Raw genomic sequence first — 20,423 nt, 5'->3', positions numbered from 1 at the left:
CCATCAAAGTTGCAGGTTTGCCGAGCTCACCTAGAACGTGAGGCTCAGATACCAGTTCGGCACACTGTTCTGTCCTGACAGCGCTTCAGCCTCAGGCCCCTTTTTAACGCATTACAGTTAGAGACCACGTTCTTCCGGAAATCCAGCATTGTCGGCGTTCTCAGCGTTGCTAGTGAAAACTAAAAGGTATGGCTCTGTCAGTTGGTAACTGGCAGGTGACAGGTTGCATAGCTGAGCCCTGAAAAGCTCGGCGCGTTGTGCGACTGAACAAAACATATCACATGGCCGGTGCTGCCAGTTATCACGCACTAAGCTTACGCCACCTAGGCACGTCCAAGGTGCCAGAGCTAGAGCATTAATGTCAAATCTTGCGAAAGCATTTTCACACGCTGTGGTTACTATGGCTCTTTTACTCCCGGGTCCCTCCTACGGCGACTCGTTTACATGACCGCCCAGGAACACTCGTCTCACAAACGCTGGGCATGCACTCAAGCCGAAGTCGGCAGTTCATGCTTTACTCACGTCGTCAAGCAGAGGGTCCATAGCTCTGGTCGAAGTCGGTCGCGGACCGCTAGGGTGACCGGGGGTGCTTCGATGATTTAGCGGACGCCACTGGAGACGTGGCGCAGAATGACGTTGGCCTATTCGGGCTTCGAAGCTCGCTTCTTTGTCCACGCGTGCAGACTGGGGCCTGTCAGCACGTGTATCTTCCTCTTCATCAGTCGAGTTTGGTGCGCTTCTCGTTCGTGAAAAAGAGCGTGTGTGAAACTCACACAGATGAGAAACAAGCTCGCCTTAACTCGGCGTTGAGTTACGCATAATGGCATTCACTTTGATTTAAAAATTTTTTAAAATTAAGGTCCAGACACTTAGAACTGCCTGTTATAGTGAGTTTTCGTTCTTGTTCAGTCTTCATGGATTGGCTATGTTCGTGTTTGTATGCATATGAGCTTGTCTATTGGCTGTTCGTATCACGATTGCCGGACTTATAACTACGCTTACTCATTCAATAAACGCCAGTCTGGATCAGGTCACGGTCGCGTTCAAATTGTGATTCGGCTTCATTCGTTACAGCTGCCGCGGCCGATGCAGCACTTATCTGTGAGAATTCAAAGACATTACGTTACTTTGTAAAGTACGAAGTCTTGCTGTGTTGCATAATGACTATGAATCATTACTGAGCCTACACTTGGAAAAACACATAGTACCGTACTTTGTAAGTGCTGAGTCATGCAAAGGTTATGTAGTCAGTTCTCGGCTATGTTGGCCACCACCAACCAGAGGCATGCTCCACGCACAAGAGGGACATCACTCAGGAGCTGTTCTATGGCAACTCCCTGGGGATCGCCCTGCTTTTTGAGGCCCGTGCGGTGGTGCTGCGCACAAAGAAATGGCACGCGCGGATCGAGGGCAAGGACAACGCGGATGTCTTGTGTGCGGTGTGCGGGCGGGAGACAGAGACGATAGAGCATATTCTGTTGACTTGCCAAGTGCTCATGCCATGTCAGCCTAGCGGGTCAACTTTGTCGCAGGTGTTGGGGTTGGCGTCTGGACAGCCGCAAGGAGACGCTACGGTGGACAATGATGCGACACAGCGGGATGAGAGGGCTGTGGCTGTGGAGACAACCAAACGATGTCTTGAGAACTGGATAAGGCATACTAGATAAATAGTGTTGGTGGCGTAGCGCCAGGGCGGAACAGACTCCGTCACAGTAGAGAATTGACTTGGCTAGGACCTTTCTGGTCCACCTGGTAAAAAAAGGAAAGCCTCAGTACCAATCCAATCCAATCCAAAAAATCTGTGTTTCTGAAAAGGACCGTGGTGGATGCTGCCCGAGTTGGCAGAAGCGGCATACACATAAAACACCGCTTTACCCAAGCCAACAGATTATGCCCCCATGGCCTCAGAGCATCGTGTCTGACTATGAATTTAAGGTTCCTGGTGTGTTCGTTTTCCATCTGAAATATGCTACCCAAGATGGCAGCTCCTACATATGCGGCTATGTCATGCGGCCCCGTGACGTCAAGCAAACCGACGACCAATTAGTGCGCAACTATGTCATCTGTAGTTCTACCACCTGCCACATAATACTAGCAATTTTCGTGCCATGGAATCCATCCTTTTATATTGGTCGCATATAATTATTCCGCTTTAACAATTACAGTGATTTAGCCATAGCTAATTGCAGCTTTTACTTGGCAAAGCTAGAAGGGCTTTCGCACTAAGTAGGCTGAGCTAGGCCAATTAAGCTTATCTAAGGCTAATTAAGCCTATTAGGCTCATGAACGTGTAGTACGGCAAATGAGGGCGCATTGTACTTATGTAATGTGACCTAATTAAACTTTTGGTGCACCCAGACTTATTAGGTTTAACTACGCTTTTCCCGTTCAGTTAGGAAGGTTTAATTAAGTCGTGTGTTCTGGCACGTTCATACATGGATTTTTACCTGTTCTTCACACAGGTTTGATTTGTGTTAACTAATCCTAATAGCTTTGACTTTGACTTCGGTCATGGTCATGATCAAGGTACTGATGGCAGCCACGCTCACTCATCATTAGTGACAGTATAACCATATATAGAGAAGCGATGCTTGGTTGCTGCCATAGCAACACTTGGTTAGGCGGATGGAAACCAGAATCCGAAAATCAGCGGATTTCATCGAGCTAGACTAGGGGTGCTTTCTCGTTCAAATTGTCGCAGGCCTTGCCGCGGAGGCTCGGAGGTCAGGGCGCTTGACTGCGCAGCCCATGGACGCGGGTTCTAACAATGTCCCTTAGGCAGATAAAGCCTGACCAGTACCTCCTCTCTATGCGGCTATCGTACAAATGCGGTCGGTGTCGCCGACGGCAACCATGGGCGCATTTCGCGGCTGAGGCTTAAGTCGGAGCCCAACTTGCAATTGTTGGCTTCCGCGGATCTTTATCGCGTCATCTGTGGCACTTCTTTCATTACTTCATTCTAAACAAGGCACGCCGTTGCTCTGGCGAAGCGGTTCTCCCGGTTGACCTGCACTGATAGCAGGACCGTATGGAGCTACGTGCACTACGTTTAGTTAGTTTTTGAGTCATTGAGGGGACAGAATTGTATGTTGGTTTGCAACCATCATCATTATAAATCGATATTTTGCGCTCGCAATTTAAAGGCCAACTGCGACGAAAGTTTTCGCTTTGTAAAAGAATTCATTTTCAAGTAGTGCATCAAGAAAGAACAAGAAAGTCAAATAAGCATTCGTAGCTGAAAAAACAAAATTCGAAAAGGGGCGGCCGTTATTAGGTCTCCGAAGTGATGTATAAAGGGCCAATGTCGGACCCTCAGGTCCTGTAGTTGTGGCCCTTTGGAGGCTTGCTCTTCCTTGTAGAAGCCTCAACGAATACACAGGCACGCGTTCTATTCGCGCATTGTGAGATACATGAACGCCGATGTAACGAAAATACAGCACTATGAACGAACGCCACCATGAACTACAATTTCATTTGCCACATGTTTTACAAGCTTATGAAATGCATGCGACGCGCGTGTTCTGGCTTGCCGCGCACGTTTGTGCTGGACGGCTTGATAACGTTCCGGCATGGTAATTTAGCGGAAATGATAAAAACAAAACTTCACCATTGTAACAACCCTAAGACCTCAAGCCTCGCTTAAACCTACAGCCTTTTACTGTACGCCGTCCGTAGTATGTTCGCCTACAGTTGTCGAGGCTTGATGACGGTTCGCGGGCGCACGTTTCTGCGTCCTATCCGGCAAGTGAACCAACCACATTAACCAGATGCACGCCTCGTCTACTAAACAGCTTTTATAAAGCATGTAACTGCATAACTACTCTTCTAAGAAACGTAACCCCGTAAAGCTGTTTTAGCACTCACCTATCACATTAGCAGGCATTGCGGCCACATTAAAATTTTGCTGGAGTTGGCTTCTAAGCACTTTTCCTCCTCTCTTAGTCAGCAGTTAAACAGCATATTTTTTTCGATCTCCGACAATAAAGAAGGCGACGCCTCTTCTCACCACTTGATTTTTGTCTGCTCCGGCCTAGATAAATGATAACGAAGCCTTGCTTGACCCAGCAGATTAATACTAGCGCGAAATTGTCGGTATTGTTTCTGTACTAGTGGGTGCAGAATCATAACAAAGCAGAGGACCAATTGAGGACACACAATATGCAAAGACACATTTATTCAAAAGGACTCATGAAAGAACGCGCGGTGGGAGGGCCCTCCATGGGCCTCGCTGTGGACCAGCTCTCTGCGTTGGCATTCATGAGTTCTTCAGTTAAGTTCTGGATGTTTCCCGTCTGCTTCGCCTGCAGGGCCAAATTCAGCTCCCTGTTCCTGAAGCCCATCCCAAGGAGCCTGTTCTGAGGTGCAAGGCATGTGGTCGTTGGTTCCCACTGTGGCAAGCCGATTCGCTGCTTTTCCTGCTGGATTCCCGAGAAGACTGTCTTGACAGTACTGTACACTGTGGCCGCAGCATTCAAAGCTCCATTCACCAGGGCTTCTGGAATCGCGTCTCCAATGCCTTCCACTTTATATGTCTTACGTGTGGAAAATGATGGCTTCGTCGCTGCCTTGGCCATATTTTCTGCTCCTTCTGTGGAGTTCGCTTCATTTCGCTTCTTCTTATGATCACAAGATGTACTCATATGGAATGTGCTTACCTCACTAGCAGTGGCTGACGAGCTCGAAGAGTCACATTCGATCAGCGAGTCCTGAAACCATACAGGAACGTTGTCATCCACTTCATAACTGTAGCCCTGAGGAGCTGCAACGGCAGGTGAGGGTATGCTCTGTAGTGGGTCATGGAAGTTATACTTCGCAGGTTTCGTGATTACTTCGTAAGAAGTTTGTACAGGACACAGCACAGTAGATTGGTCTCCTCTTGATGACGACTTTGGCTCTGGCACAGAGAACGAAGCTTTGAAATCGGCACAATACGGCATAGGCACAACCTCAAAGTCACCTGCTTTGTCCACGCTGCCCAGGTTCAGTACACGGGCAGGCTGTTCAGTGTTGTGAAAAATCGACGTGTCCAGCACAGACATGTTAGAACCATACGCTGTAACACTGCTCTCAACCTTTTCGAGTTCGGGTGACTTTTGGGGGGTAACAGTAGCAGGAGTACTGAATGTGGTTGCGATGTGCGAGACAGTTTCAGCCTTCGGACCAGTGGCGAAATCCTCAGCCTTAAGAACAGGCTCGTGGCTGATGTCATCGTCGACTCTATCAACAACCTTGAGGCTCGACATATGATCCTGCTTCGGCTCAAGGGCGAGAGCAGAGTCCGCAACTACATTGCACTGCAGGCAGTGACCGAAGCCGCCGTGAGGGCTGAACATTCGCCAGTGACTCTGGTAGCGGCCGGGCCTGTGCGGCACCGAGAACTGGACTTCCAACGTGCCTTCTTCGTTCGGTAACAGTCGAGGGGCTTTAATCTTCATGTCATTCGGCACGAGCTCCAAGTTGCCCCAGCAGTACTTGAGAAAAATGTTTTCGTCCCACACTCTGCTTCCAGAGTTGCGCACCCTCAATCGCATTGCGAAACGGGTTCCTGGTTGGACATGAATCCAGTTTGGGACTATCCTGTCGCAGATAAACTCCGAATGGTAAGAGTCGGGGCTCGGGTATTCCTCAGGGCTCGAAGCTGCACCATCCAGTGTGTAGATGATGCTGTCTCTAATTTTATATTTCTCGTGTTTCGTGAACATCTGCATTTCCATCTGTTCCTTCATCTCCCGGATGGCGGACGGACTGTTTGGAGACCGTACAGGCCAAAACGTGCTGTCATTGGAACACTCTCCAAGCACAGCCGGCTGCAAGCCAGCAGGCTTGCGGATTTTTAGCATCGCATGCGAGCTGTCGTGCACGCCGGGCATCGATTCGCACGTTTCGCACAGATCATAGTTCGAACAAACGCAGCACCGGTAGCGAACCCCTTGCGCCTGACAGTGGCAATTACTGCACGTTGGAGCGTCCGGGAATGACTCCACCGTGGCAACTGCCGTCCACATGTCGACCTTGCGCCCGTCGAGCCGCTTGAAAACATCTGCTGTAATTTCATCCTTAAGCTCCTTCTTGAGAGTTCGCAAGATTTCGACAATCCAGGCTGGCGGCATGGTACCGCCTTCACCGGCAACGGCTCCAAGCACGGCTGACGAAGTGGTGGCTGGGTCAGACGCATCCATGTTGGCCACCGACTCGGCCGACGTGCTCTTTCCGCCAAAAAACACAAACTCTCCTGAATCGTTGCTGTGGTGGGCGCTGCACAGTGGTTGCATCGTTGCACTTGGCCGAGATGCAGCCTCTTCTGTGATATGTATTTCGAGAACGTTGCCCTTATTCGCTGCGACACGAAGTGCTTCTAGCATTTCGGACTCGGAAGAAAGCAGCACCATCTCGTCCTTATCAGCGTACGTTATGCGGACGGCGGGCGCGGTCGAGGATAATCCGCACCCTTGCAGCAGCTTGTTCTGCACTGTAGTCCAGCTGCAAGCACTCGGCAGGCTCAGCTGAAATCTCAAAGGGCGTGGCGTGAACTCGACAATGAAGCGAGTTTCAGCCATGTCCACAAAATTTCCATCATCAAAGAGTGCAGCTGATATGCGCATTTTCGTTCCTTACCGCTGGTTCCACTTTTTCTTTGCCTACGAAGTCATGAGAATGCTCTGTTTTCCACCAGGCGTCGCGACAAAAATCAACAAGATTTTAAGTTTCGGTTTCTTCTTCAAAGCATCACTTTCGTGCTTGAGGGAGAAAAAAAATCGGATGGTGCCTGCCCACGTCTTGCATCAGAACTGCAGTGTGCTTCTCCTCTACCTGTATTTTTTTTTTTTCAGACATGTTGCTGCTTTACTTGTGTCTAGATGGGAAGCTTGCTTGTTTCACAACTCAGGACGACGTTACTTTCATCGAGATCAACATTTTCTCCTATTTCTTTATTGTGTTTTCGTCAACGCTTTGACCCTATCTGACATAACTCGTTTTTCATAACTCGCCTTTATATTGTGATTTGTATTGCTAAACTTTAGTGCCTAATACAACATGTGTTCAAGTGTGGGAAAGACAGATAGGTGGGTTTATTGATTTGGAAAAAAAGAGAGATTGTCCAGAGAGATTAATATCTCCGCTGCTACCACGGGAAGAGGAGATGAAAGAAGGTAGTGATGGGTTAATGGTGTAGCCGGAATCAATACAACTTTTCTTGCAGTTTCGTCACCGCTTCATCATAATGAAGAGACGCTATTTTGAAAAGCCATTGCAATACCTTAAACTTAATATGAGCAGCTAGACCATATTGTCGTTTGAAGCCACCATACCTGGGTGCAGCCACAGGTTGGTTATTAAAGCCATTCAAAACTTCCTAATGGAATCTGAACGTCTGCCTTAACCAAAACTTTTCTTTTTCTCTTTCTTTTTTTAAATCACTGGCTACAAATCTCACACTCTTCACCTCCTGCTTGCGTTTTAATTTCTGCTTTTTATTTCGGTGTTTTGTCTCTTCGTGTCCTTCTTTCTTCCCTGCAATCATTTTATTTTTGGGCGATGTAATAACGCATCTCACCAAATCTCTCTGCACCTCAATCGTTGACCGTAGATGTAGGTATGTGCCAGTTTAGAAGACAACAACCACTACAACGATTGTCTCAAATAAGGACAAAGACGTTTCGCATGGACCTCGAGTGAACGATGACCAGCCAAGACAGCAACCGTAACCCAAGTGACCGCAAAGCTCTGAGTACCGGCCAAGGAGCGTAGTGTGACCTACACACACTGCCTGGGGTACCCGATGTACGAGCTTGGCCGATGAGAACTGGCTTGTACGTGAGAATGTGTCTCACCCATGTGGAGCGGCTTCTTTACGATTTGACGTCCACTACACCACTTCTCGCCTCGACTGGACCAGAAGTTGAGCAGTCGTCCACGTTGCGTCCGAGTTTCCCGAAGTGTCCCGCATCATCCCGGCTCGCTTAGTCGCGTCCTGCTGTCGCTGGGTGACCGTGCGACTGTCTGACTGAGTTTCGTGATCGCGGTACTTCACGGCTTTGGACAGTAATGAACTTGAGATGGCGTGAATGGCACTAGATTACAGTTATCATACTGGATGAAGCCCGTTGGTGTTTCGAACACATAAGAACGCGGCCGCCTTGCCGGACTTAGTACCTTCGCTTAGGCACGAACTGGGACGTGCGAGCTGGAGCAGTACTATTTGTAGAGGTCTGTGCTTTGCTTCAGTCGGCCGAATGGGGTATAGGTAAAGACGTAATTCAATATGGCCTGCTTCGCAACCTATACTGACACTTGATCAACTGTCTTACTCAGCGTTTACATCCAATATCGCGAATCAAATAAGGTCGTGAACCAACACACGTGAAAAAACACGCAAGCCGGTGAGGGCAACCTACTAAAGGAATTCATTATGTGTGTGTTGCAGACGTCTACGTGCTATGTACACAAAATATGAACAGGAATTCCTCAAAGTTGTAGGTCAGAGTGCTGCGCGCGATTCCAGACAAACCTTATCTGATGAGCCGCCATTTTAATGAGATCATCATATGCTATGATATTCGGACAAGGTCATTTCAGGATCAGGTATTACACCCCACTCGTGTCTGGCACTTTTGGCGGGCAACTAGTGCTTTCACGCTGAAATCAAAGGTGCTTCTTCATCGCGTGTCAGTGAGGCGCGATCTAAACTATTACGATTTCCTTTGGGCGACGGTACATTGGCAAGACTAGCCCAAGTATTAAATACAAATTCAGAAAACAAGTGACATTATTGGGAATTGAGCTGATAACCTTGCCCATCAGCATCGAAATCATAGACGCAAAGAAAAGTTCAGGCAGGTCGCAGTGGGGTATAAAAAATAATAAAAAGCCTTTTTGAGAAACTAAGATAGCAGTGCAGATCAAAGATAATGAACAAGCATAGTTCAATGCGCCGTAAATGATTTTGAGGAAGAAAGAGTTTTCCCTCATTTAAGCGTAGAAAATGCACTTTATGAAGTTGTTAGTCATTTCGACCATATCAAATGTTATTGCCGTCTTCAGAAAAGCTTAGTTTTCCTGTGTTTCTGCGTGTGTTTCCGCCTATTTTCGAGCTGATGGCTCTCAGGCACGTTAAGGTACCTTATTGAAGGGGGCTCTTCGATATTGTCTATGAAGCGTTTAAAAATTATGGAGAACACTTAAGCTCCACCTTTGAAAGAATGAAGTGATAGCGTAGGCTAATAACTCGCATATAAAGCAACGGTGTAACCAAGCCGTATAAACCTGCCTGCTTAGCTTAGGGGTAACGTGAATGAAAGGATCCTGGCAGGCTTATTCTGTAATGCACGGAGAGACCCGAGTTGACAGCTCTTTCCAAGCGTAATGTCAGGCAACCCTACGTCCATTTAGCCATGCCAGCTACCGCCTGTCAACGCCATGCTCGTGATTTTACCCTCACAATGCCAACCTCGGCCGCCGACCCCGAGTTTTCAGTGAACGGGCCCTTTAACGCTACCACGTTACAACCTTGTAACTCTGGATAAAGTAATTTTAAAATGAGCCAGACTACCCATTCTATTATATAAGTAAAGCATGCCTATGAACAACTTATTCTCCTCTGGATGGGTTGTTCAACCTTTCCAAATATTTCTTTTTTTTTTAGCAAACAAAAGCAAGAAAACGTGGCGGCATGGCTCCTGAAGGCTACTTGCTACAACTGTCAGAAAAAGCTATGGTAATTCAATGCCTTGATAGAACTAATGTGCAGCTTTCGGCCTTAGACAACAAAGCAAGAAGTAACACTCTCGTGCCGCTGTCAGAACCAACTCTTCGGGGTATCGAGCTGGGAACCCCATGGCAATATTGAAACATCGCACGAACTATAGTTTTCTCGCACACTTCTGCCGTTGAGGCTCCGTTTTAGCTGAGTGCGCGTTTTGCGGCCCAGACGTACCCAACTTTGGCGCAGGAATTATGGAGCTTACTGCTTCCTATGCAAAAGGCAGCAGATGCATTTCGCATTCGGAAGCCCCAGGGTTACTATTTCGGGGCAAGAGCGGATGCCCAAAGGGAAGGCGCGTTGTGCAATAAACTGGCGCAGTCTATGCAGAACAAGACCAAGAGACCCGCACACAGACAATCGAAAATGCGCCAAGTGGTCTTGACAGCGCCCATTTGGCGAATGCACATTCTTTTCTTCTCCGCCGCGAACACCCGCCAGCAAAATACACGGCAATGCGGCGTCGGGAACGTTCATAAGAGCGTCTGCCGTGCACGAGAGACGCCAGAAACGAATGGCGCGCTCCGTAGGCTTCAGCCCCTACTGACTGAAGCAGCCTTGATCACACCTTATGCTCCGCGTCGGTAAGCAGTTTTCAGAGAATGTTTTTTCTCCTTTCTGCACAAAATAGTGCCTCAAGCGTTCTTTGTGTGTGCTAGCTCCGCCATTTCACATTGATTAAACATTGAAAGGGCTTAACGTAGCTCCGTAAGGTGCCATCTTGAATAATATGCTTCAGTACATGCCCCTCGATGTATATTCTTGCTTACGCATCATGCCTGTGACGTTTGAAGACGCTTACGAGTTCCGCTGAGTTCCAAACATATTTTATTCATTTACATGTTGGAGGGCTTCACTCCTGAATGACACGGTCAGACTTGCGTGAGGACCGCGTACTGTTGCCACCATGCGGGTCTGTTCGCAGGCAGCCATTTACTTATTCAAACGTGCGCTCGTTCAACGCTTCATTTAGTGGTCAGGTGTCGCAATGAATAATTGCCCTAAATGTTTTAGAAAGTTCTGCCGGAACGCCTTAGGAATGCAGTAAATAAAATGACGCAGTAGCAAGAATAGGAAAGTATTACCTACACGTGTGGTGCTGCGGTTTATTTTTCCTCAAGAATTTCCACAAGAACAAACATAACGTCAAGCTTTACGCTCGGCTTTGAGCTCGCTCAATTTCATTTACGCTGATGTCACTGGAAGCAGGGGCGATAAGGAATACTGCCAGCAGTAGCCGAAACTCAGTGAAGACCTTCATTTCCTAGCTCAACTGAAATACCCTAGGTAACGTTTCTTCCTAGCGTTGATTTATTGCTATAGCATTGTGGGCAATTAATAATCTGATTGTTGTTTTCTATTTCGTGCACATTTCTTCATGTTTGGCTCACTCCCATGATTGAAATATACCGATTGCGCTACTCTGTTGCAAGAATGAAATTAAGATTTAGTTTTTGAAAAGCGAAAGCTTTACTACGCCGTTCAGTAGCTTAGTCGGCGTGTGTTTCATATGGCCTTGAACGTGCCCAGCGGCGCGCCGCCCAATGTGCTGCCCACTTCGCACGTGTGGAGTATAGAGCTGGCGGCGCTCTCTTCTTCTTCTTCTTCTGCTGCTGCTGCTGCTTCGCTTCTTCAACATCGCACACCCGCTTCTTCTTCTTCTTCTTCTTCTTCTTCTTCTTCTTCTTCTTCTTCTTCTTCTTCTTCTTCTTCTTCTTCTTCTTCTTCTTCTTCTTCTTCTTCTTCTTCTTCTTCTTCTTCTTCTTCTTCTTCTTCTTCTTCTTCTTCTCCTTCTTCTTCTTCTTCTTCTTCTTCACACACTTGGCGACCTTCATTCGTGCCGATGCACACCTCCACAAATACACAGACTTGAAACAACGCCACACAGCCTTCCGGTACCCTGCCTACCCTATCCCGCCACCGCTGCCCATCTGGCTCGCCTCCTGAGACCTTCCCCTTCAAAATGTTATCGGCACATTCGTGTTGTCTATAATTTTAAGGGCAGTTTTCTCAAGGTTATATTCCCGCTATGCAGCATTAGCAATGGCCATAAGTATCCACAGTTATCGCCTGCAGTGCCAGTTCTGAACGATTTTGCTGAACGGTTAATAACTACGCATAACCACACCTGTCAAAATGCCCTAAGCATCTTCCTGTCGAATAGACCCGGCTGTAGTGTCCTTGAGGTTTGCCGACATCTATGGAGAAATCGCATGCTTTCGCTTTGTTTACTCAGGTTCTCCTGTGTTAAAGCTTCACTTAATTTCTTTTGTTCTGATTATAGTTCTTGCAACTATCAAGCTGTGTAAGGACAGGTTTTTTGTTTTTTCAACAATGCCCCCACCAGTGGTTGCTGGCAAATGAACAGTTTCCTTTCTTAAAAAAAAAAATAGAGAATTTCGCTTAATTTAACATTGCCTGAAATTTACAGCCATTAGCATTTCATTACACAAAACCAACAAAAAATATGTGCAATGGTGCGAAAAATTCAATCTCATGCGCTGACACAAAATTTTGTCTTTTTTGTCGAAGGCTCACTTTCTCAGGTGATCATTCTTTATTTTTTATTACAGGAGCATTACTTAATTTGGAATCGATAAGGCAAATTACGATTAACAATGAGCAAACTCTGATTGTGACAAATTTGGGGCAATTAATTTTAAGCCTAATTGTGCAGTTGTGTTGTCATAATTCTAGCAATGTAATATATGCCGATAAATTATTCATAGATACGTAACACCTGTTTGAGTTTTATGAACCAAGCCTTTAATTCCAGCAAAACCTTTGTGAAGCTAAACAATTTGAAATAGAACTAAATAATATTAAACAAGACTCCTGAACGACTTGCTAAATAATGCTTCGGCAGATGTTCCGTGATTAGCAGATTTTATTTAATTGCAACGTTTCAGTGCAACGCTACAATACACAGAGAATATTAGTAGTTCTTGCAATGTTGGAAATATTTCGTCCTCAGCCGGACTAGGGCGTCTAGCATAAGAACTAAATGAATCCACCATCAGTTGCGTGGTTTTCTAATTCTATGATGCCAAGGATATTTTTAATACACTAATTTCCAGCGTATCTCCTGCTTTCCCATGTCTTCTCCAGGTGTCGATTGTAACATTTACTAACAATAATGCCTCTGAAGTGCTGAAATTATTCAGTTGTCATACTTATAACCACTTTTGTAAGATTACCCGACCTTTTGTTTATTTAAAACCTTCTGTTACCATTACAAAAAAAAAAATTTTTTTGACCCATTCACATTAGGTAAAATGATGTGTTCACCCGATGAAATAGGCCGTGACCACAAGTACTAATACTGCCCTTTTAGAACTCCAGTCGAAAGTTGTGGTGGTTGAAAACTTATAAGGAGGTTGGAGAGCAGAGAAATTCTTGACCCTTCACATCGATGAGTTCTGATGCCTTAGATCCTTCAATGCTCTGGCCAATCCTTCAATGACGAACAATACGTCAAACATTGCACGACTATTAATTCGGGAGCTACAACCGATAGCCAACTCGGCGTTATTTTCAAATTCACTCTAACTTTAAAACTTACAGCTTGTTTGCAGCACTTGCTTTTTTATCTTAACAGCCGCTGTGTTTCTACAGTTAAGTATATCTTGCTTGTTTTTTATAGGCCATGAGCCAGCAGTGCAGTTGACAACGGATATCTTCGCCTGCAATTTCATCCACTGGATGCGCTCTAGAATTTTAACTGCTCTTCAACTCCTTCAATATTTCAGTAGAGCAAGATACACCCTGTAGGGGGTACAGCGGTTTCCACAAGCGATCGTTGCTTTTTTCTTGGGTGTTTCTGTTGTTCTCTTCTGCTTGAGCCTAAGTGAAGATCAGGTTCAACCATTTATGTCTACATTTTGGAATTTCGCTCTTATTTCAGCTACGTTTCGAGATTATTGTAAGGAATTAGTGCAGCTTGAATAAACAATTTATTCGCAATTTGGAAGCTAAGGCAGATGTGCACTTTGTTTTGTTCTAAATTTAATATTAAGGGGGGGGGGGGGGGGGGGTTATATACTGAAGTAAATCGGCAGACGACTTATTCTTTCTCTGTGGCAAGCCTGTACCTACCCAACTTGCTGAAGTGTGTCATGTGGTTTGACAAAAATAATTCAAAGGAGAGGAAAATATAATTTACCTAGCTTCACTCATAATTGTAAAGCTGGCTTCGCCTTTGACTTACAATTGGCCAGGCAAAGCACGCTTTACAAGACAAACTTTTTGATTATGTTGCAACTTAAGGAGGAAGTCAAACATTTATTTCATCCGACTCTCCAGCCGGTGTGAGGTCAATACGCGCTAAGTGGCGGAGAGCCCTTGGGCGTCGGCGATAATGAGGGTTCGCTTCACTGCCCGGAGGCGTGTCTACGGAATGGATATGAGGAGCGCCTCTCACCGCCCGGAAGTTCGGAGCTCCAATAAGTCCGGGGGCGGAGGGGAATCCAGATATCTCCAAATTACGTGATTTAAGCTGTCAGGTGCCTGGCCCCTAGCGCATTTTGGAAAATAATGGCCAAGGTGCATAAGACAAAAAGTGGGGCGAGAATGAACTGAGTGCGTTTAAAAGCTGTACCAGTTTGTTTCCTAAATTTTAGGTATTTATGGACTGGGGGTTAGAGCTGTGGCTTCAGCCGGTAGTGTAGAGTGATCCCATGGTATGAAACAAATCAACTCGATGCATACACCATTATCACGTGAATGACTTTAAGCTGCAGAGGATTCAAAATTGGAAACTAGGTTAGAGTGACCCAGAGCCAGGCTCACGAACTGTCTGACATAACTGAGGGCGATTTCATTGTTTGGGTTGGAGGAGTGCGCCGAAACACATAACGAATATGAGGTGGAGGGGTGTAGTGATTGTGCTGAGAATGGAGAGAGCTACAAGACCATTAATACTGTCTGTTAGTTTAGCGGTTCAAATTCATTGCCTCCACATGCTGATACAAGCTTCACTCCGCTGTTCTAACCCGCTGACGCAGACATTTTGCAAACTTCCCAATATTCTATCATGATCACTCGATGATCAGGCTCAATAACGGTTTATGCCATCGGTTTATCGGGGGTTCCAAGCATGCGGCAAGTAAGAAAGCTGTAAAATCTGAACTGCACAAGAAATATTTAACAAAACAGGAAAGGGTGGTATGCACACCCTTTCCTGGTTTGTTAAATATTTCTTGTACAGTTCAGATTTTACATGCACATCCTTTCTAAAATCAAGACGAAGATCCGTCGTCATATGCAATATCGCTTGAACGCAGGGACCACAGCATCGTTCACTTATAGACTTCATTACATCATCATCATCATCATCATCAGCCTGATTATACCCACTGCAGGGCGAAGGCCTCTCCCATATTTCTCCACTTAACCCGGTTCTGTGCTAGCTGCACCCACTTGACCCCTGCGAACTTCTTAATCTCATCCGCCCACCTAACTTTCTGCCACCCCCTGCTACGCTTTCCTTCCCTTGGAATCCAGTTTGTTACCCTCAGCGACCATCGGTTATCCTCTCTTCGCACTACATGTCCTGCCCATGTCCATTTCTTCTTCTTAATTTCTACTAGCATGTCGGTAACTTGAGTTATTTATCTGACCCACTCTGCACGCTTTCTATCTCTTAATGTTACCCCTACCATTTTTCGTTCCATAGCCCTCTGGGTTGTCCTCAACTTAAGTAGAACTCTCTTGGTTAGCCTCCACGTTTCAGCCCCATAGGTGAGTACATTACATCAGCCAACCTTTTTAATTAATTTGACCATACCCTTCCTCATAACATTCCTTTTATGCCCCGAGGCAATAAGCATCGCAAAAAAATTATCAAAAAAAAGAACAAGCCATGACAACAAGTCTCTCAGTCACAACCATTACCTCCGATCGATCCTATTTGTAGACCGTTGTTGCCCTCTGTCGGCAGTTCAGGGAACGTGCGCTTCGGCCGGACTAGTGTGACTCTAGGATTAGTCGCGCACTGCTGCCTTCTATCGGGTCTTGCGAGAGTTCTTCAAACCTACCTCTCCGCACTGTGAAGAGAGGGCAACACTTGGGCGCCTAATTTCTGGGGTAATTCCAATTTACAATGAAGTATCCACGCTAGCCCGAGGTTTTACTTACCGGGTTACCAGTGGTGTTTTGTGTGAGGAGCCCCTACAGTTCGATGAAGCTTCCCTTTAAAGGGGTAGTAATACTGCGAATGATTCAAATCTTTGTTGTTTATCGACAGCCGCCGCAATGCGACCTTATCACTGTGATTCTGGCGCTCGGATCGGTTCTGTTCGTTGTCGCGAGATGCTGCCTTATCATTTTCTTTACCGTGCAGATACATCTAAATGTATTGAGAAGATTCCGGCCACTCGTGTGAATTTCTGCAATGTTCCCAGTTGTGCCAGTCACGGTCTGCGGCTTTATCTGGATGTTTCTTCGCCGCCTTTAAATTCAACATTGGCGCGTGTGACGAGCATTATTTGTTCGACGACCGCAGAGTACGATTGTTGCTATCACCACAGCCGTTTGCTTAGTTCTTTTGAAGGCGCAAGTCAGCCCAATAAAGAGTTCATTCAAGTGAAGTTCAAGCCTCCTGATTTGTTACCAACGGCGTTGTCGACACTGCGTGACAGTATTGCCTCTCGGTAAAGAAATTTCCTATATAGCACAGTTCTGGAATAATACAACGGCCACCCGTAGTATGTGTTTTTAAATTCTTCGTGGTTTCGAAAATACAGCTTGTGTCGACGCGTGGCACAGGAAAACAAGAAATTCGAAAGTACTCTGACAGATACCAAAGCCAATGTGCTATTATTTGCAAATAAGTTCTCTGGTGATGGAGGTATACTCAGGCATAAAGTTTAAAACCCACAATAGTCTAACGCGTAAATCTAATTAACTGTTCGCAATAAAAGACAAACGACAGTTTCCGGAAATTATCGCAGAAACATCATTTGGCAGCCGGGATTGTATAGACTGCAGTGCTGAGACGTAAATAATTCAAAGAAAGTCGCAGTATCCGGTTTCTAGAAGAAATGAAATTTTCAAAAAGTAGAATTGTGTCAATATGGAAGAATGGCATTTTACATGCGCCTGCTCTTATGCACTCGCCTTGCACATCAAATAGGGGCCACAGAATCAAAATAATGATTCTTTATTTGTCGACACATTGTTGGAGCCCTGTGCGTAGTTTCTGTCGCGGCAGTGGCCTGTTACAGACCGCAAAGGCCATAATGAGAAGCGATGAAGCCTCGAAGCTCAAGCAACTACAAAATTACGTCTGGGAGATATCTGAATTATTCTGTATTTTAACACGTAGAGTCAAGGTATATAAGTAACGCTGACAAGGCATTATAATCTAAATGCAGTCGAATACTTTAAAGAATGAAGCATCAAAATGCGGCATGGGCACCTTCGTGGCTAAGTATCAAAGCGAATCTGACCCCGGCTTAGTAACCCTGAAGACAAAGGATTGAACTTGAAAAAATAAGTGGCATGCATAACCAGCGTACTTCATTTCCGCTTCCTAACAATACAGCATGGTGCCTAATCCGTGTCATTATTCTGACCATCTGACCATCAATCAAGTTTAGAGAAGGTGCTGTCACAATACAATACACACTTAGTTTTCAGAGTATTAGCACGCACTGCAGCATTTTGCTTTACAGGCTGTACCTCTATTTTTATGTGTGTTACCTTCCATCCAAGAACTTCAACTGAAGCACTACGGCTTCCAGAAAGGTCAGTAAATGTTGGCTCGATGTGAGGGACCGTCTGAACATTCAACGATTTGTGACACGTAAAATCGATGTGGTTCGATATGCTGCATTTCCCCCTTACCATTTTTGCTAGTTTTCGTCAAAAATATATATCTCTCGAAAAAGTATACTGTCACGGCTCGCAAAAGCTTTTTTTTTTTTCATTTCTAAGCAAGGTTAGTTGAAAAAAGTATAGAGCGCCTTTTTTGCCAATGAGAGCCAAAAATAGAGATACAACCACAGCTTACGCTAAGCAAGCCCACTTTTGTTGTGCGGTTGCGTTTGAGCTCTAGCTAAACGTGTGTCTTTCTGCCACTCCCCAACCGATTTTCAAATTGCCACACCAGGGTCTGAAACCTAGATAATCTGCTACGATAATTTTGTAAGTTACCTCGATTTATTTTTTACTATTTTACATTTCTAATCAGAAGAAACGTCTAGTGAAAAACCTGCAATCTCAAAGAAACGACTTTCGCTCGCATTCATGACAACTTTGGTTCACTTAGCACATTTCCTGCTGGCGGGTGGCAAGCGTTCTTTGGAACGTTCATTCAATACTTCTCTCAGGCAATACGGTGCGTAAGAAACGCTTTGCTCTAATGGTTCCTGCCTTTGTGTGCTCTCGTACGGTTCCCCGTGCTCATTTCATTGTGTCAGCAACAACATTTTGCCAAACTTCGTTCTAGTCACTGTACCGACGACCGAAACGGCTTTAAAAACTTTTCTCTTTAAGAGAGCGTTAGACGCGAACAATAAATACATATTGTCATAGGCAGTGATTCAGGCATTGCCTGCTCAATAACTGTAAGCAAACAAAAAGCCGATGTATGTGGGTGCTTCCGCCACGTCGAAAGTAAAAATTGTTTACAGCCAGCTCAGAGGGTCACCATGGCAACTTTGAGACGCTGATACCAAATGTGGGGTTCGTTTCTGGCTCAGTTATCACCTGCGCCTCTTGACAGAACGAGAGCCAAAGATGTGAGTACACGCGACATATACTATTGGAAAACTAACTTAGAAGTCGTTTTTTGACTTTCAAACTCGGAACATCGAACGCGGTGCCTATAAGCTTTCCTCTAACTGTGGGTATATAAAAAGATTTTTATCGAAGTCAAGATATTTTTACTGCTACAATGGATGAAACAAAGATCAGGAATTCTGACCTATTATGGAACACGGATGTAATAACTAGAAAAGGGTAATTTAAAATTTAACTACCCCATTAGACCTACAGTTTATTAATAGATAGGGAAGGGTGCAACGTGTGCATCATTTTTTTTTATATATTCTCCTCCATCTTTATTACGCTTGTTTCATCCAACCACAACCTTGCATATTTCTTCCATGAGGGAAGTTTTCGGATGACCGTGAAGCCACTTTTGCGCAACTTCCCGTAGGCCTTGATCTCTGGAAAATTTACAGCCTTACAAGGCATCCTCGAGTGGCACAAACAGAAGAAAATAAGAGGTAACGATATGGGCTCTGGCCATGGTGTTTGAGTACATTAAATCTTTTAAATGAATCCCAGCCCTATTCACATACCCTCTGAGCAGATAAACCGAATCACTGCTCGTTGTTTCCCCTAGGTGAAAACTGCTAACGCAGGCACATTTACACACCTCAAAAGTTTTATTGTTTAGCCCATGGCTTAAGTCAGCTTGGACACCCTGTATACCGTCGAAGCACTTGGTATTTGTTGAGGGTCCAGCTGCCCCTATATTCAATAACAAAATTTTTCTCTAAGCACCCCTGGTAAGTCTCATTTTCATCCCCTTCTAAAACCCAATCTGGCAAAACCTAGCAAGCCTTGCCAAGGTGATTCAGTGATTAAGACGCGCAGCTACTGATCCTCAGCACCCTGATTCAAATTCGATCGCCGCTGGCTGCGTTTCGATGGAGGCGAAACGGAAAGCCGTCATTGAGCTGGGCGATGTCAGTCATCGTTAAGATCGCCAGGAGATCAAAATTACTGCGCAGCACTCAACTACGCCACCTTTTCCTCTAGTTCCACTTTCGCACCCACATTTCTTCCTTCCCTTACAGCGCGGTTCAGGTGCCCGCGGAGTAGTGCGACAGATACTGCGCCTTTCTTTTCCAGTCCTTTCCTATACAACAATTTAGGTACATTAAATTTATAAAACATAGTATAATAAATAACTTAAGCTTTATTTTCACGTTTTCAACGTTCTGTGGTGACATGATTGACGGTGTGCTCCATTACCAGGAGGTTTTATATAGTTTAACGTCTCAAAGCGACCCAGACTATGACGCCGTAGTTGTAGGCTCTGGAAAATTTCGGCCACGTGAGGTTCTCTGACATCCCACAGCACACGGGCGCCTTACTTTTCACCTCCACCGAAAAGCGGCTGTTGCGGCTTGAATTAATAACAAAGCGTTTCTCTCTTAGCTACAGCCAGCGACAAAAGCATTCACCAGGCACTGAAGGTTTTCTTGAAAGAAACATAGACTCTCCAGACCCAGCTTTGTAAATGGACTTACTCAGGTTATTTCTCCGTAACAATTAATTATGATAAAAGTAACCTCCTCTCTCTCTTTATCTCTCTCTCCCTCTTTAACATAAAATGTCATGAGTAGTCTGTTGCAATGCCTTTGCTCAGATATTTTCTCGCATTTTTTTTTTCTCTTCACCTCTGTTTCAACTTTTCCTCTTCCTAGGACTATCGGAAGATTGCGTGATTTTGTCGCCGTATCCGGAGTACCGGGCTGCGACGTGCTGTGCGGACGCCGGGGAGGCAGCTTCCGGAAGACAGTGTGGGCGATAGTCCTCGTGACGCTCTTTTCGCTCACTCTTCATGAGTGCATACAGGTATATGGCTGCAAGGTTATGGTAGAAAACTCACCGCATACATTTACACCATGGCTGAACAAAGTTTTATTGC

General features: G+C 45.5%; 2 protein-coding genes across 2 annotated transcripts in view; both read right to left on the bottom strand.

Moving 5' to 3' along the window:
- LOC146190476 (kelch-like protein 24) overlaps positions 1-543 on the bottom strand; it is a 22,778-nt gene extending 22,235 nt beyond the window's left edge. Inside the window, exon 1 of the mRNA XM_084600170.1 lies at positions 523-543. Coding sequence (XP_084456296.1) covers positions 523-543 — 21 coding nt within the window. The remainder of the gene's footprint in view (positions 1-522) is intronic.
- A 3,629-nt stretch (positions 544-4,172) lies between these two features.
- On the bottom strand, positions 4,173-6,602 carry LOC146190475 (uncharacterized). The gene has a single exon (XM_084599797.1). The coding sequence runs from the start codon at positions 6,600-6,602 to the stop codon at positions 4,173-4,175; it is 2,430 nt and encodes an 809-aa protein (XP_084455923.1).
- Positions 6,603-20,423: the final 13,821 nt, after the last annotated feature.

The sequence above is a fragment of the Amblyomma maculatum genome, chromosome 4, assembly GCF_055883805.1.
Source record: "Amblyomma maculatum isolate TAMU_Amacu chromosome 4, ASM5588380v1, whole genome shotgun sequence".
Lineage (NCBI taxonomy): Eukaryota > Metazoa > Arthropoda > Arachnida > Ixodida > Ixodidae > Amblyomma > Amblyomma maculatum.
This window is presented reverse-complemented; position numbering and strand designations above follow the sequence as displayed.

Coding starts and splice junctions, on each gene's coding strand:
- LOC146190475 (XM_084599797.1), bottom strand. CDS start 6,602: ATGCGCATATCAGCTGCACTCTTTGATGATGGAAATTTTGTGGACATG.